Source organism: Purpureocillium takamizusanense, chromosome 9 (genome assembly GCF_022605165.1).
Source record: "Purpureocillium takamizusanense chromosome 9, complete sequence".
Taxonomy (NCBI): domain Eukaryota; kingdom Fungi; phylum Ascomycota; class Sordariomycetes; order Hypocreales; family Ophiocordycipitaceae; genus Purpureocillium; species Purpureocillium takamizusanense.
This window is the reverse complement of record NC_063076.1, coordinates 1,257,198-1,269,965: the sequence shown is the minus strand read 5'-3', so window position 1 is coordinate 1,269,965 and position 12,768 is coordinate 1,257,198. Positions and strand designations below refer to the sequence as shown.

The window sequence follows — 12,768 nt, the reverse complement described above, 5'->3', positions numbered from 1 at the left end:
ATTCTATTGACGCCCTAACTCTCGACCAACATTAAACGCGCATGAATCCTCAAGCTCCTGGTCACATCGTCTCGAAAGAGAAAGAGAGAAATGGTCTTCTAGTGCCCCTGGACCACAACAAGAGGGAAAACAGTGACACCACATGTACTCAGTGCGTGTGCCGTCACGGACCGTAGGGGAAATCACAGGATTCGTCTTTAAGTGGCCTTGTCTCGGCGGTCAAGCACGCCCAAGGTGCCGGGGCTTGAAGACCATGTGAGCCGTCACTCACTTCTCCGACTTTGGAAAGCCTGCACTCCAGCATCACGCAGTCTAGAAAGCCGTCGAAGCGTGGTTGAGATATGATCTGTTGGACCCGCGAGTGTGTCTGGGTTGAGGTGCGGAAGGCCGCAATGGACCACGCACTACTACGTGGCGTTGAAGAAAACCGAGCGAAGGTACGAAGTACTGTACGAGACCTCGGAACGTCTTTGCTCGCCATCCACTCACCCAGTGCTCCGTTTGTGCGTGCTGGACAACTGCAAGCGAATGCCCAAGTGACAGGTCATGTACGTACAGTCGTGGGCCTGTATCGCCAGAGATGCACAGTACGGATAGCCAAGCATCACAGTTGTTTGTTGTGGAGAGACAAATCACGCCCCACAAGGCGTGCTGGCCAGGACTGTCGACATGCAAGTGGTGATATGTATGGTCGTGGATGGCACGCTGTGATTTTGGGTGGGAACAAGTCCGGTTCACGATCTTAGCTGGTCAAGGACTCGGTTTTGGCAGAGGATAAAGGCCTCGCCGTGTCGGTTATTCGAGCGCGCGTGGGCTCAAGTATCGAGGCTATCCCGCCTCGTATCGCGGGCTGCGATACGCCACGACCAAATAGACTCAAAAGGTACAGCTATAATGCGCCGGAGTCGCGCCGTGCGTGGGTACGAAAACACTTGATGCGGGTCGGGAAGAGTAGGTAGGTAGCCAAGACTCCATCGAGTGTCGTTGGAGTGCGTGGCTGTGTTACTTGGTACTGCAGTCGTAAACAACGGCCAGCCAGATAACTACCTTAGGTAGATGGAAGACGCACGGGCGGCGGCAAGCTCCGGTCCTCGGCACGCGCCTCCGGGAGTTCCGGCCGTGCCTGAAGCCACACACGTCGCGCGACAGACTGCAGCTTCATGTGCGACGAATAAGTAATCAGATGATTGACCCGTCAAAGTGCAAGCGCATGCAGTGTTCCGTGACCGTGGAGAAAGAGGCTCCCCCGGGGTCTAGACCGCAAGGAGGAGGATCGGGCACGTGGATACCCAAGGAGTCGGAACGGCAGACGCTGCTAGCGGTATCTGGCGGATGTGGTGGTACGGATTTAGTGACGACCTCGTCTTGGATTCTGCTTGTCGCCACGAGAGGTGAAGGTGGTTCAGTTTAAGATGCTGAGTCGCCGGGTCATCTATCTATAAGAGACGCCAAGACGATGCCGGAAACAAGTCGAGGACCTGCAAGCCGTGATCCCTACCTAGGTGGTATTGGTCAGAGTTTGTCAGGGCATGCTCGTTTTACTTGGTAGCAAACGTCCAGTCGCAGAGCGGCAGCGTTGCCGTCCTTGATCGATCTGTCGAGGGGCCGTGCGACTGTCGAAGTGTGGTGAGGAAAGTTGTTGTTGGTGGGCGCTGGGCGTCGTCGACAAGCGGCAACACAGCGGGCGGGGGCGGGGCGCCGCGCGCTCGGAGGTTTGGTGCGCCACAAGTCAGGGCAGGGCTTGGAGGCTGGGGCTTGCAATCCATGCCGCGCTCACCCCAGGCTGGTTTGTGAGGTGAGGGGCTTTTCCTCGACCAACCCCTGGTTGGGCAACATGGGGTTTTCTCGTTTCCCCATGTTGGCCGCATCGGGAATTTAGGCGTCAATCGCCCCTGGGTGGTCAGCAGTTACTGGCGCCCGGTGCACCAAGGCAGGACAGGGCGACGGCCGTCTCAGAGTCACTCTAGGCCTACCTGGGGCGCTGCAGGGTCGCGGCGGGTAATGAACTACCTTAGTAGCAGTTAAGTAACTTAGTAGAAGTATACTAGGTATGGTCGAGCCCACTGGCGGGCGAGACGGCCAAGGGTTAGCAGGTACCTGGCGACGGCAACGACGGGCGCGCAAATGAGGTGAGCGCCCCAGACGGGCGAAGAAAAGGAAAAGAACCTTGAGACGACACATGTCGCCGACGCTGCCGTCCGCCCGCCGCCACTGGGCACAGCGACATGCCTTTGATCTGGTGCTCGGCTGCCGTCGTAGGCGCCGCCCCGCCAGTTGACGACTCCTCCCCAACTGCGGACCACGAGTGGTACCTACTTCGTACAGTAGGTACTAAGGTACCTTTGTTGGCAGGCAAGGCAGGTGCCCCGTAGCGGTCCCAGCAGCTTCGGCGGCACAATCAGCATCCTACTCCTCCCAAGGTCCTGGGATGGATGCTGGGGTAAATGGATGCGCATGGTAGTGGACGCCACCCCAGTGGGCGTACTTTAGGAACAGACAGCCACCAGCCGCCACCTGCTAGGCACCGCCCCGTTCCCCCCCCGCCACCCGCGGGAACCCCCCCCCAGGTGCCCCGGCGGCACCTAACGAGCCCCCCAGGCTTGGAGTGGTCTTGTGCTGACAGGTCATGTTGACGCGCTGACAGCGCAGGAGCTGTCACCCCCGAGCTGTTTGCGCGGCAACAACTGCGAGGTGCAACTGGATGGAATTGCCTTTGGCGGCGGCTGCAGGTGGCAGCCACCCATGCCACCTGGCCAGGTCGGGTCCGATGGCTGGATGGAAGCCTCGGGGAGGGCAGGGAGGGGATGCTCTCCGCAGACGCCCGCTTAAACTAAGTCGGTTATTTCGTACGGGGTGCCATGAGCCACAAGGCAGGCGTTGGAAGACGGGGGAGGGAACGAGCGGCATGGGATGGAAAGCCGAACCCAAGGCAAAACCTAGGCCGACTGTAACGTTAGTAAGGACGCAGTAACTCATAAGTCTCGCTGGCAGGCATGCACGCTCAAGAGGGAAAAAGATGTAAAGCGCAGACTAGGTCCATTTGCTGGCGCCGCCCGCCTACCCGCTTTTCTGCAGGAGCTTTTGGTCCGCCAGCCTGTCACGGTGGCCGTGGCCGTCGAGACCAGTTCCAGTGCGGGACAATAAGCCCAGCCGCCGCCTTGGAGACGCTTGCTGAGCGGGCGGGCGGGCGGGCGGGATGGCTGGCTGGCGAGCAGGCTGTTGACGCGGCGCGCCGGTGGCGACGGATGGGTGGATGAGTGGGTGGATGGGTGGGTGGATAATAAGGCAGGCAGATAGGTGGATGGGATGTGTGGATGGCTTGGATGGATGGATGGATGGACGAGACTTCCAGGTTGCCCATGTTGAGGGGGGTGCTGGTTCTGCCATGCCCATGCCATGCCAAACCAATGCCATGCCTGTGCTGGCCAGGCCAATGCCAATGCCAGGCCACACGCACGCACGGCAGACGACGGACCAAGCCATGGATGCCTCCCTCCTCCTCCTCCTCCCTCTCTGTTTCTGTCTGGCACAAAATGAGTCTGTACCCAGAAGGACAGTACCTTGGTACCTTATGGAAGGAAAGGCAAGACTTCTCAGCAGCACTGAGAAGTGGTAGCCTGACTCTTTGTAAATAATAACCTTGGCCTGCCCGCCATCCCGCCTATCAATCACGCCCTGCACGCTCTGTTCCCACCACCTGCTACACAGTTACTGCTGCTACTCCGCCTCTGCTGCTGCTGCTGTTACGACTACCACTACTACTACTACTACTTACGACCAATCCGTCCGTTCCTAGCGTCTCTCCATTTCCTTTCGTCCTTTTCCACGCCGGGCGTCCGTTCCCTCTGCTGATCCCTCCCGTCTGTCACCACCTGTCTGGTGTTGTCAGTCGTTGACTTTTGCCTCCTACACTCGCGTTTCCTCGACCGTCGCCATCCCCCTCATTGCCGACGTCGTTGTCGTCGTCTGCTCTTCTCCCCCTCCCCCTCCTCGCATCCCACCCCAGCTCAGCCGCCGCCGCTATCACCACGGTCCAGAACAGGCGTTGCGACCCACCACCTTCCGGGCGCCACTCGCTGTTTCTGCTGCTATTGCTGTTGCTGTTGTTTCTGCTGCTGCTGCTGCTGCTGCTGCACGTGTGAGCAGGGCCACCGAGCAGCAGCGATCGCCGAGGCGTGTGTGGTGCACCGGGTCGGCTGCTTTGTTGAGTGAGGCGCCTGGCCGCTCACTGCTGCTGCTGCTGCTGCTGCTGCTGCTAGCACTACTGCTGCCATCGCCGTTGACCTGGCCAGGTGAGCCAGTGGTGAGGACAATACCAAAGGGGGCTCTTCTCCCACTCCGCCTAATGCAATAATACTCCTCCCGATCGACCACCCGCCATGTCCCAAACCCAACCCCCGCCCCAGGGCGCTGCCAACGGCGCCGACAACCCAAGCTACTTCGGCTTCCCCAACCTCGACCTCGGGTCACAGGCCAGCAACGAATTCGCGAGCTTTTTCGAGGGCAACATGCTGGGCACCTTCGACGACGTACAGATGCTCGACACGGGCGACGACGCCGGGCCCGCCGACTTTGGTCCCAATTCAGAGCCCGCGCACCAAGGCGCCACCGACGAGTCGATAGCACGGGCTGAGAATCAGTTCAATCCGGCCGCCAACAATGTCCCCGGCGCTGGGCCCCTGCCCCCTGGCTCCTTTGCTCAGATGAGCCTCTCCAGCGGCAACACCGTGACCGAGTTCACCAAACGCAGGAATTGGCCCGCCAAGGTGGTCGAGGAGCTCAAGGACTTCCTGCACATTCTTGACGCCAATGGCCGCGTCAAGTACGCATCGCCCAGCGTCTTGAGCGTCGCCGGCTACCAGCCCGAGGAGGTGTCCGAGGTCTTTCTCAAGGACCTCATCCATCCGGACGACCAGGGCATCTTTGTCTCGGAACTCAACGAGTCAATTGCTTCTGGCAACCCTCTGCGCATGTTCTACCGCTTCAAGAAAAAGGATGGCACATACGCCATTTTTGAGGCCGTGGGCCACGCCCACATCGCCAGCGCCAAGTTCGCGCCCAACCCCAACAATCAATCGCCCTTTTGCCAGGCCGTCTTCATGATGGCCCGGCCGTACCCAACCAAGAATGCAGGCTTGCTGGACTCGTTTCTGGAACACAAGATCGAGAACGAGCGCTTACGGAGGCGCATCGCCGAGCTGCGCAGAGAGGAGGAGGCCGATGCCGACGAGGCGCAGCGGCAATGGATGCAGAGCCAAGAGGGCCGTTCGGACATTACGCCGTCCGAGGACACGGCCGCGTCGTCTGTGACGCCTTTCTATCGGGCCAGCACTAGCGATGCAATGAGTCAATCGGACCGCAACGCCCTCAACGCTGCCCTGACCAGAGAAAACCTCGAGGGTGCTTCTGCAGGCAGCCGCCCAGACTCGCTGCGGGATAAGATGGCGCGGTACGAGGGGTCGTCCCACGCAGACACCATCGAGATGTTGACCGGGCTGCGGTACCAAGAGGGAGAGCGCAGCCGGGGGATCACGACAGGCAATGCGAGCCCGACCTTGATCAAGGGCGACGCAGGCATCGCGATTCCTGTTGACCGGGATTCCCGGCCTGGCGAGAAGAAGAAGAAGCTGAAGACGACGGAGGAATACGTCTGCACCGACTGCGGTAGGTCTACCGTTCCATGTGCACCCCAGCTCGAAACTAATCATTCAACCCAGGAACCCTGGATTCTCCCGAATGGAGAAAGGGACCTAGCGGGCCGAAGACGCTGTGCAACGCCTGCGGGCTGCGCTGGGCCAAGAAGGAGAAGAAGAGAAACTCCGTCAACGCGTCTCAGCCGGCCCAGATGGCCGACCACGCCGTGGGCTGAGGGCGACCTCTGCGCGGCGCTGTACCAGTACGATAATATGACACGGCGCATTTTCCTCCTCGGACGACGCCGGAGGCGCAGGCGCTGTGTGGATTTTGAGGGCTTACATTGTATACACGAACACGACCGACGGCGCACCAAAATAAACGAACACGACCACAACGGAGCGAGAAAGCAATCAACGGCCTTTTGGGGGGCAATGACAGGATTTTGTCACTGATCTAGCTGGCATTTTGGGCTAGTTTTGATGCTGGCTGTTTGGCAAGCTGTACGACAGATGGGGAGCGAAGGCATGATACCAAGCGTTGGCAGATGAGCAGGGCAGGACTAATATGATGTAGACTGGACGATTTCTCTAGTGTCGAACATCTCTGGATCTAATCTTACGGTTCTTGAGCTCTGCATGCCATTGACTCCTCGAACGACGAGAGTCTTGAGATGGTCGGCGGCGTGACCTGCGAGGGGGGCTTGAGTGAGTAGCCCTGCCAATCCTCGATTCAACACAGTGCAAGACTCCTATGTTTGTCGGGATGGCAGGCTGAGGCTCACCGGTTTGTCCAGAGGGAGCGTATGGGGAGAGACGACTCAATGCCAGGTGCGTACCTGTAGACAGGGGTACCCCGAACTACAGGATGCGTGATAACCGTGGTGACTGGTGACTGGTGTGGCGAGCCAGCTTTTCACTCAGCTCCCTTCCTGCCTGGCAATGTGTACCTCGGCCTCTGACGCGCCCATCCCCGTCAAGTCGTCTGTAGTAATACAGTAGCCCGAAGACGAGCACCCGGTTGATGTCGTCTGACTCAGCTCTGACGCTGCATCTAACCTGGCGCGCGTCGAGCAGGGAAGGAGAGGGGGGGGGGGAGGGTCTACTTCGTACTTGACACACAGTACAATGGTGCAGGGAGAGCTGCAGGCGTCGCGCCTTTTTGCTTCTTCTTGTGTTTTTTTTTTCCTTTTTGGGCAGGGGGGCGGGAAGATGCCGCCCGCGTGCGTCGCCAGGCCGTCGTGGCTGCCCGTCTGTGGTGTTGGCGGATGTGCGTGGGCGGCTCGTGAGGGGGGGTTGGTCGTTGGTGTCTGTGGCCGGGTCCCTTGATGATGGTGATATAGAAGACGCAATGCGGGTTATAACGTAATAGCCCTGAGAATGTGTTTGAAAACCATTATATGTGGCTGCAGTGGAAGAGAGCGACCTGGCGTCGAAGCCGCTTGCTGTCAAATGCTGTTATGGATACGGCGATACATGGGCGTAGGCAGAAAGGGCGGACCGAGAAAGGAAATCGCAACAGGCGGTGATGACCTCGCGCCGTTCTATGTGGACTCTACCTACTAACTCAATAGTACCTCTCGTGGGTTTGTCAGGGATACGTAGAATGCAGGGGGTTAGCGTACCTGGTCCATGTGTCTTGGAAACATGCCGCATCAACGGCTCTGATCGACGGCCACCCGCGGGGCAGGGTAGCAGCGGGGGACACGGGGGGCTCGTCGGTCCAGCTTCCGGGCCGGCGAGCGACTGGACGCGGAGCGAAGAGACCCCTTCCCCTGACCGTTTGTCGTCGAGACAAAGGGCTGGCTGGCTGGGTTATGAGCTCAGCTCGACGTCTAGCCAACAGGGGGGTTTGGGAGAGACGGGACTAATAATATATTCGTTCTTGGGGAGAGAGCCTGTTTGATCAGCGAGTGTGTTCACACATGGTACAGTATACGTAGCGTATATTAGGAGCTTGGCAGTCGCTGGTCTGGTCTGGTAGCAACATTAGGTAGGTATTTGCACATTGAGACCATCCCGGCGGGAGCTGGACGAGAGGGTTGCCTGACTTTATTCTTGTTTATCTGCTCCGACCGCAGAGGCCATGTTGCCTCCATGGGCGAAGGTTCTGAGGGCTTGCATCGGTCGCGGTCCGGATTGTTGTCCGCCTCATATGAGGGGCTTTGTGGCATATGCCTTTTGTACATGTGTACACTAGGTACTAATGCTTTGCAATGGGTAATGCACGGCCGAACCTTGTCCAAGGGAACATGTGGAGTGGGCTCCCTACTAGGGAATGCTCCTTGATGCCATCACATGTCGAGCTCTACTTTATGCAACAAGATGAAGGGAAGCGAGGGGGAGAAGCCATTGTAAAAGTGAATTCACACCGATGGCTAGACCTGAAAGAATTGCTACGACCAGCTCGTATGATGACATCTCATATACGTAGTCTCTATCTCTACAATGTATCAAGTTAGTGTGACGGTAAAATAATCAAGATTGAAGGAGGGGGGAACCCTGGAGGAGCTTCAGCTGTGCCAGGCGTCAAGCCAAGGTGGAAGCGACCCCTCGGCGCCTGTAATGGAGCTGCTGCCCCGCACATGGCGCGTCACGACGGTGGTCCCCCGAGCGCCGCTCCCGCGTCGATTGGGGCCTGAGCTCGGATGATGAGGGGTCATTCATCTCAGTTGAAGGTGAATGAAGGTGCCAAGTCCCAGCGCCGAAGATCCGGGCCAACCCAGCTGGATGGAACCCGGTGCCTGACCGATAGTATGTATGTACAATGGCATAAAGTACTTTTTACAGAGTACGTACGTGCGTAGGTACTTGAATTGGGCATCCCCATCTATCTTTACCCAGGTACGAAGGACATCTGTATCGGCCCCTCCTCCCCCCCCCGCCTTGTTCCCGTTAATTGTGGTTGTTGTCGGCGTTGTTCGCCGCCAAAGATTACTCCTTCCCCTCCTCCCTGCCCGATCAGACGTCAAAATCCTCATAAAAAAAAAGTTGTACACTCATTTCTTCGCACGGCGATAGCCTACAAAAACAAATCATCATGGACAAGCTCTTTAGCGCCGGAAAGGACTTTCTGGAGACGCAGATGCAGAACCAGAACCAGAACCAGAACCAGGGCCAAGGTGCGACTTACTGGGGGCGGTGCCTAGCTTTCGCTTCTTGTTACCAGACGTATAGCGAGGCGCCCGACGACCGACCCCTCCATGCATTGATGAGGAGGGAGCCCTCATCCATACCAGCTACACACGATGATCCGTCTCGCTGACACGCCACTCGGGCCAGCAGGACAACACAGCCAGCAGCAACAGTCGTCGGGCCACCGTAAGTGATGGAACAGCCCCTCCTCGCCTGTCTGCTCCATTGCCCTCCGGGAGAAAATATGCTGATCCTCGAGGGCGGGCGACACAGAGTCTCAAGGCGGTCGGCGCTTCGACGACGATGACGACGACGAGCTCAAGACGGCGCAGCACGAGGCCGCCAGCCGCGCCGGCTCCTCGGGCAGCAGCGAGCTCTTCTCCCAGGTCCTAAGCGCCATCGGCCAGCGCAAGGGACAGCTTGCCAACGAGGACATTGACGAGGAGGGTACGTGCACATACGAAGGAGGACGGTCACACACGGCTGTCTGAGCTTGGTTGTCTGGCATCGCGATGTGTTTGACTCGGGGTTCCTGCTGTCTCGCCTCGAAACCGCACATGCCCTCTTCCCCTTTCTTACCCCCACGCCCCCTTCTCCGTTGAAGAAATGCATGCCCGTTGCTCTGCATTCCCTAGGCTGAACACAAAATGTCTCACAGACGCCGCCCGCAAGCACGAGGAGCACTACGGCAACGGCCCGTCCCGCGGCGACGAGAAGAGTCTCGGCACCGCCGCCGCCTACAACGCCTTCAAGATGTTCCAACAGGGCGGCCAGGGCGGTGGCAAGCAGAGCCAGGGCGCGTTCCTGGGCATGGCCATGTCCGAGGCCAGCAAGGTACACACACCCCAGCCCTCTGAACCCCTCCTCCCCCCCCCCTCCCTTTCCCTTTACCTTTACTCCTTCACTTTTTCCCACTTCCAAGGAGACGAAGGAACGGAGAGCTCAAGAGTTGACGAAACGCGCGCACACAGCTCTTTGACCAAAAGAATGCCAACGGCCAGGTCGCCGACGGTGCTAGCAAGGAGTCGACGATCCAAAAGGCGGGTGAGATGGCCATGAAGCTGTACTTCAAGAACCAGGGCCAGCAGCAGGGGGGGCTGCTGGGCATGGCATCCAAGTTTATCAAGTAGTGGAGCGGACAAGAGTCTCTTGCGGACGCGGGCTGCTCAAAGGTAAATACTAAGTTACTAAACAGCCAGAGAAACATGGAAACAGATACCTTGGCCCGGCCGCTTGATATACACAGTCCCGAACCTGAGCGGCGTCTAAGCCGCCCGCCGCCTGTCCCCCCAAAAGCGCGTCTAGTCCTTGCTTGCCTTGGCCACATTGATGGCGTCCAGCCACGCGTCGGGCTTCCGGCGCCCTCCCTCGTACACGTCGTGCAGGTACTCCTCGGTCTCGGCGGCCCAGCTCAGCAGCTGCTCCTCGCTGCCCCATTCGCCCGTGGCCAGCAGGCCCACGGACAGCTTGCCCTCGCCCTGGTCTGGCTCGACGTAGCCGACGGGCGCGGACAGGGACGGCGTGCCCGTCATGTTGGCGAGGAAGATGTACATCATGCTGCGCAGCGTCGTGTTGGCGTCGTTGAGCCCGCGGCTCTCGTCCCCGGGGACGCGCGGCCACCCGACGAGCGGCGTCACGGGCGTCACGATGAGCAGGCCCGGGTGCTTCTGGAAGAGGAAGGCCAGGTGCCGCATCAGCAGCGTGCGCAGCGCGTTGTACTTGAGGTAGTCGCCTGCGGGCGTCTGGCGCGCCACCGACAGGGTGATGCGGTTGGCGGGGCCGACGAGCGACAGCCAGTTGGCCGGGTCGCCCCCGGCGCGGCGCCGCAGGTGCTCGGCCATCTCGGCGATGCAGATGGTGCCGTGGGCGAGCTGCGCCTCGACGAGGTAGGGGATGGAGATGTCGATGACCTCGTAGCCGCGCTCGGCGGCGAGCCAGTCGACGGCGGCGTCGCAGGCGGCGGCGACGCGCGGGTCGGCGTGCCGCCACCAGTCGCGGTACACGCCCATGGTCTTCTTGGCCGAGGGGGCGGGCGGTAGCGATAGCGCGAAGCGGCCCTGCGTGGCGCAGTCGGGGTTGGGCTGCGACATGACGCGGTAGGCGATGGTCAGGTCGGCGACGGTGGCGGCGATGGGTCCGGTGATGCACATGGTATGGTTCATGAAGACGGTCCGGTGCTGGCTCGTCTTGAGCCCGTAGATGCCGTTGAAGGTGGCCGGGATGCGCACGCTGCCGCCCGCGTCGGTGCCCACGGCGATGGGGATGAGGCCCGCCGACACGGCCGACGCGGGGCCCGACGAGGAGCCGCCGGGGTAGTAGGCGTTGTTGAGGTGGTTGGTCGGCGTGCCCTGGGCGACCTGGGGAGAAGGAGTCCTGTCAGTCTCGGCTGCCATGCCACTATGTGGGAGTACATGATGTGATGGTGGGAACGGGGGGAAACCTGGGAGGGGGTTGCCGTACGTTGAGCCCGTTGGTGTCTAACATGACGAAGTGAGCTCAGTCAGTATTGCATGTATACGCACCCGCCCGAGTCCGACTCGAAAGCAGTAACAACAGGAGCGATCACTCACCTGACCCCATCTCGTGCATGCGCAGCTTGCCGAGGACGATGGCGCCAGCCTCTTGCAGGGTCTTGACGGGCCACGCAGACTCGTCATGGACCTTGAACCAGGGCACGTCCGGGTTGTACTTGAGGCCGTAGTGGTTCCGGTAGCCGGCGACGGCGACGTCGTCCTTGACGCCCACGGGCACGCCATCGAGGACGCCGAGCGGCTTGCCGGCCTTCCAGCGCTCCGTCGAGGCGCGGGCGGCCTCGAGGGCGAGCCCCTCGTTGCCGTGCGCGTCGGCCCAGGCGTCCTCGTAGCGCCCGCGGGGGGCGTCGGCGTCCTTGCTCGGCAGCGTCAGGGGCAGCAGCGCCTGGGCGACCTGCAGGGGCGTGGCGGCGCCCGACTTGTAGAGCGCGTGGTAGTCGGCGGCCGTGTAGTAGCGTCCCTTGGAGCCGGAGGAGGAGGAGGAGGAGGCGGAAGAGGCCCGAGGCGTGACCAGCTCGGGGCCGAACTCGAGCATGGGCCCCGTCTTGCCCAGCGGCGTCACGACGGGCTGGACGCGGTGAGGGGGTTTTCCGCGGTCAGCAAGGATGGAGCTTGGAATGGAGGAGCAGTGATGATGATGACTGCGATGCTGGGTGGACGACGCACATGGAACGTGTAGGGCATGTCATCGAGCTCGGGCATGTCCTTGATGGTGCCGAAGCCGGCATTGTTCCAGAAGTAGCGGGCAACCCAGTCGGATCTCGTGATGCTTTTGCACATGTTTGCGTCAGCGACGACCATGGGTCTGTCTGTCTTTCACAACATCGGTAACGCGCGAGAGACGAAGCAAGGGGGGGGGGTTCCGGCAGCCGGCGGGCGAAGCGTACAGGGCGGCGGCGCCGGCCAGAGGCAGACCCCGGAGCACCGGGTTGGAGCCGGGCTTGGGATTGTAGCCCGTCTCGGGACCCTCGATGGGGTTCGGGTAGTGGGCGAAGTCGGCCGGAGGCTGCATGGCGAAGGGGGAGAGCCAACGTGACACGGGGGGGACGGGATGAGATGATGGGGTGTCGAGGGGCGCCGGAAGGATTCAGAGGCAGCAAGCAGGTTTCGTGGTCCGAGGGTGTGGCGGCTCTTTATCTCTACCAAGCAATGCGTGATGCGCCGGATGCGACGGGACGGTATTGTCAATGTGTGGATGAGATGGGATGGTGTTGGTGAGATTGGAGCTGACCGTGGTGTCTGTCTTACGTGAGGCCCAAGGGAGCTACGGTTATGGTGGAGGTATATGCCAGGCCTTGGGTTGTTATAGTGCCGAGTTACTACGTCGTTTTCGCATTCAGGCTGCGGGCGCGGCTGCTCGTATGGACACCAGGCTACTTCGTACTAAGGCACCTTATTTAGCTAGGCCGCCTCAGGCCTTGCAGCAGTAGCAGCTCAGCTGTTGCCCAGCGGCCTGGGTTCGACAGTAG

General features: G+C 60.3%; 3 protein-coding genes across 5 annotated transcripts; 2 read left to right on the top strand and 1 right to left on the bottom strand.

Annotated features, from left to right (window-relative positions):
• The first annotated feature begins 3,627 nt into the window (after positions 1–3,627).
• Positions 3,628–6,438, top strand: wc2 (white collar 2 type of transcription factor). The gene is made up of 2 exons (XM_047990877.1): positions 3,628–5,664; positions 5,718–6,438. Exons 1-2 carry the CDS (start codon positions 4,380–4,382, stop codon positions 5,867–5,869), a joined length of 1,437 nt encoding a protein of 478 aa, XP_047846887.1. The 5' UTR covers positions 3,628–4,379; the 3' UTR covers positions 5,870–6,438.
• Positions 6,439–8,345: 1,907 nt separating this feature from the next.
• On the top strand, positions 8,346–10,000 carry JDV02_009225 (uncharacterized protein). The gene is made up of 5 exons (XM_047990876.1): positions 8,346–8,755; positions 8,916–8,954; positions 9,042–9,215; positions 9,427–9,602; positions 9,740–10,000. Exons 1-5 carry the CDS (start codon positions 8,674–8,676, stop codon positions 9,896–9,898), a joined length of 630 nt encoding a protein of 209 aa, XP_047846886.1. The 5' UTR covers positions 8,346–8,673; the 3' UTR covers positions 9,899–10,000.
• Positions 9,921–12,565, bottom strand: JDV02_009224 (Amidase). 3 transcript variants are annotated; one of them, XM_047990873.1, is made up of 4 exons: positions 11,966–12,565; positions 11,339–11,867; positions 11,229–11,245; positions 9,921–11,125 (listed from the first exon to the last, which is right to left on the bottom strand). In XM_047990873.1, exons 1-4 carry the CDS (start codon positions 12,098–12,100, stop codon positions 10,070–10,072), a joined length of 1,737 nt encoding a protein of 578 aa, XP_047846883.1. In that variant the 5' UTR covers positions 12,101–12,565; the 3' UTR covers positions 9,921–10,069. The 3 variants fall into 3 exon arrangements, with proteins under 3 accessions (XP_047846883.1, XP_047846885.1, XP_047846884.1); XM_047990875.1 differs by having other exon boundaries at positions 11,339–12,068; positions 12,187–12,565; XM_047990874.1 differs by having other exon boundaries at positions 9,921–11,245.
• Positions 12,566–12,768: the final 203 nt, after the last annotated feature.

Coding starts and splice junctions, on each gene's coding strand:
- wc2 (XM_047990877.1), top strand. CDS start 4,380: ATGTCCCAAACCCAACCCCCGCCCCAGGGCGCTGCCAACGGCGCCGAC. Junction 5,665..5,717: donor ATACGTCTGCACCGACTGCG/GTAGGTCTACCG, acceptor CATTCAACCCAG/GAACCCTGGATTCTCCCGAA.
- JDV02_009225 (XM_047990876.1), top strand. CDS start 8,674: ATGGACAAGCTCTTTAGCGCCGGAAAGGACTTTCTGGAGACGCAGATG. Junction 8,955..9,041: donor GCAACAGTCGTCGGGCCACC/GTAAGTGATGGA, acceptor CGGGCGACACAG/AGTCTCAAGGCGGTCGGCGC. Junction 9,603..9,739: donor CCATGTCCGAGGCCAGCAAG/GTACACACACCC, acceptor GCGCGCACACAG/CTCTTTGACCAAAAGAATGC.
- JDV02_009224 (XM_047990873.1), bottom strand. CDS start 12,100: ATGGTCGTCGCTGACGCAAACATGTGCAAAAGCATCACGAGATCCGAC. Junction 11,868..11,965: donor ACATGCCCTACACGTTCCAT/GTGCGTCGTCCA, acceptor CACCGCGTCCAG/CCCGTCGTGACGCCGCTGGG.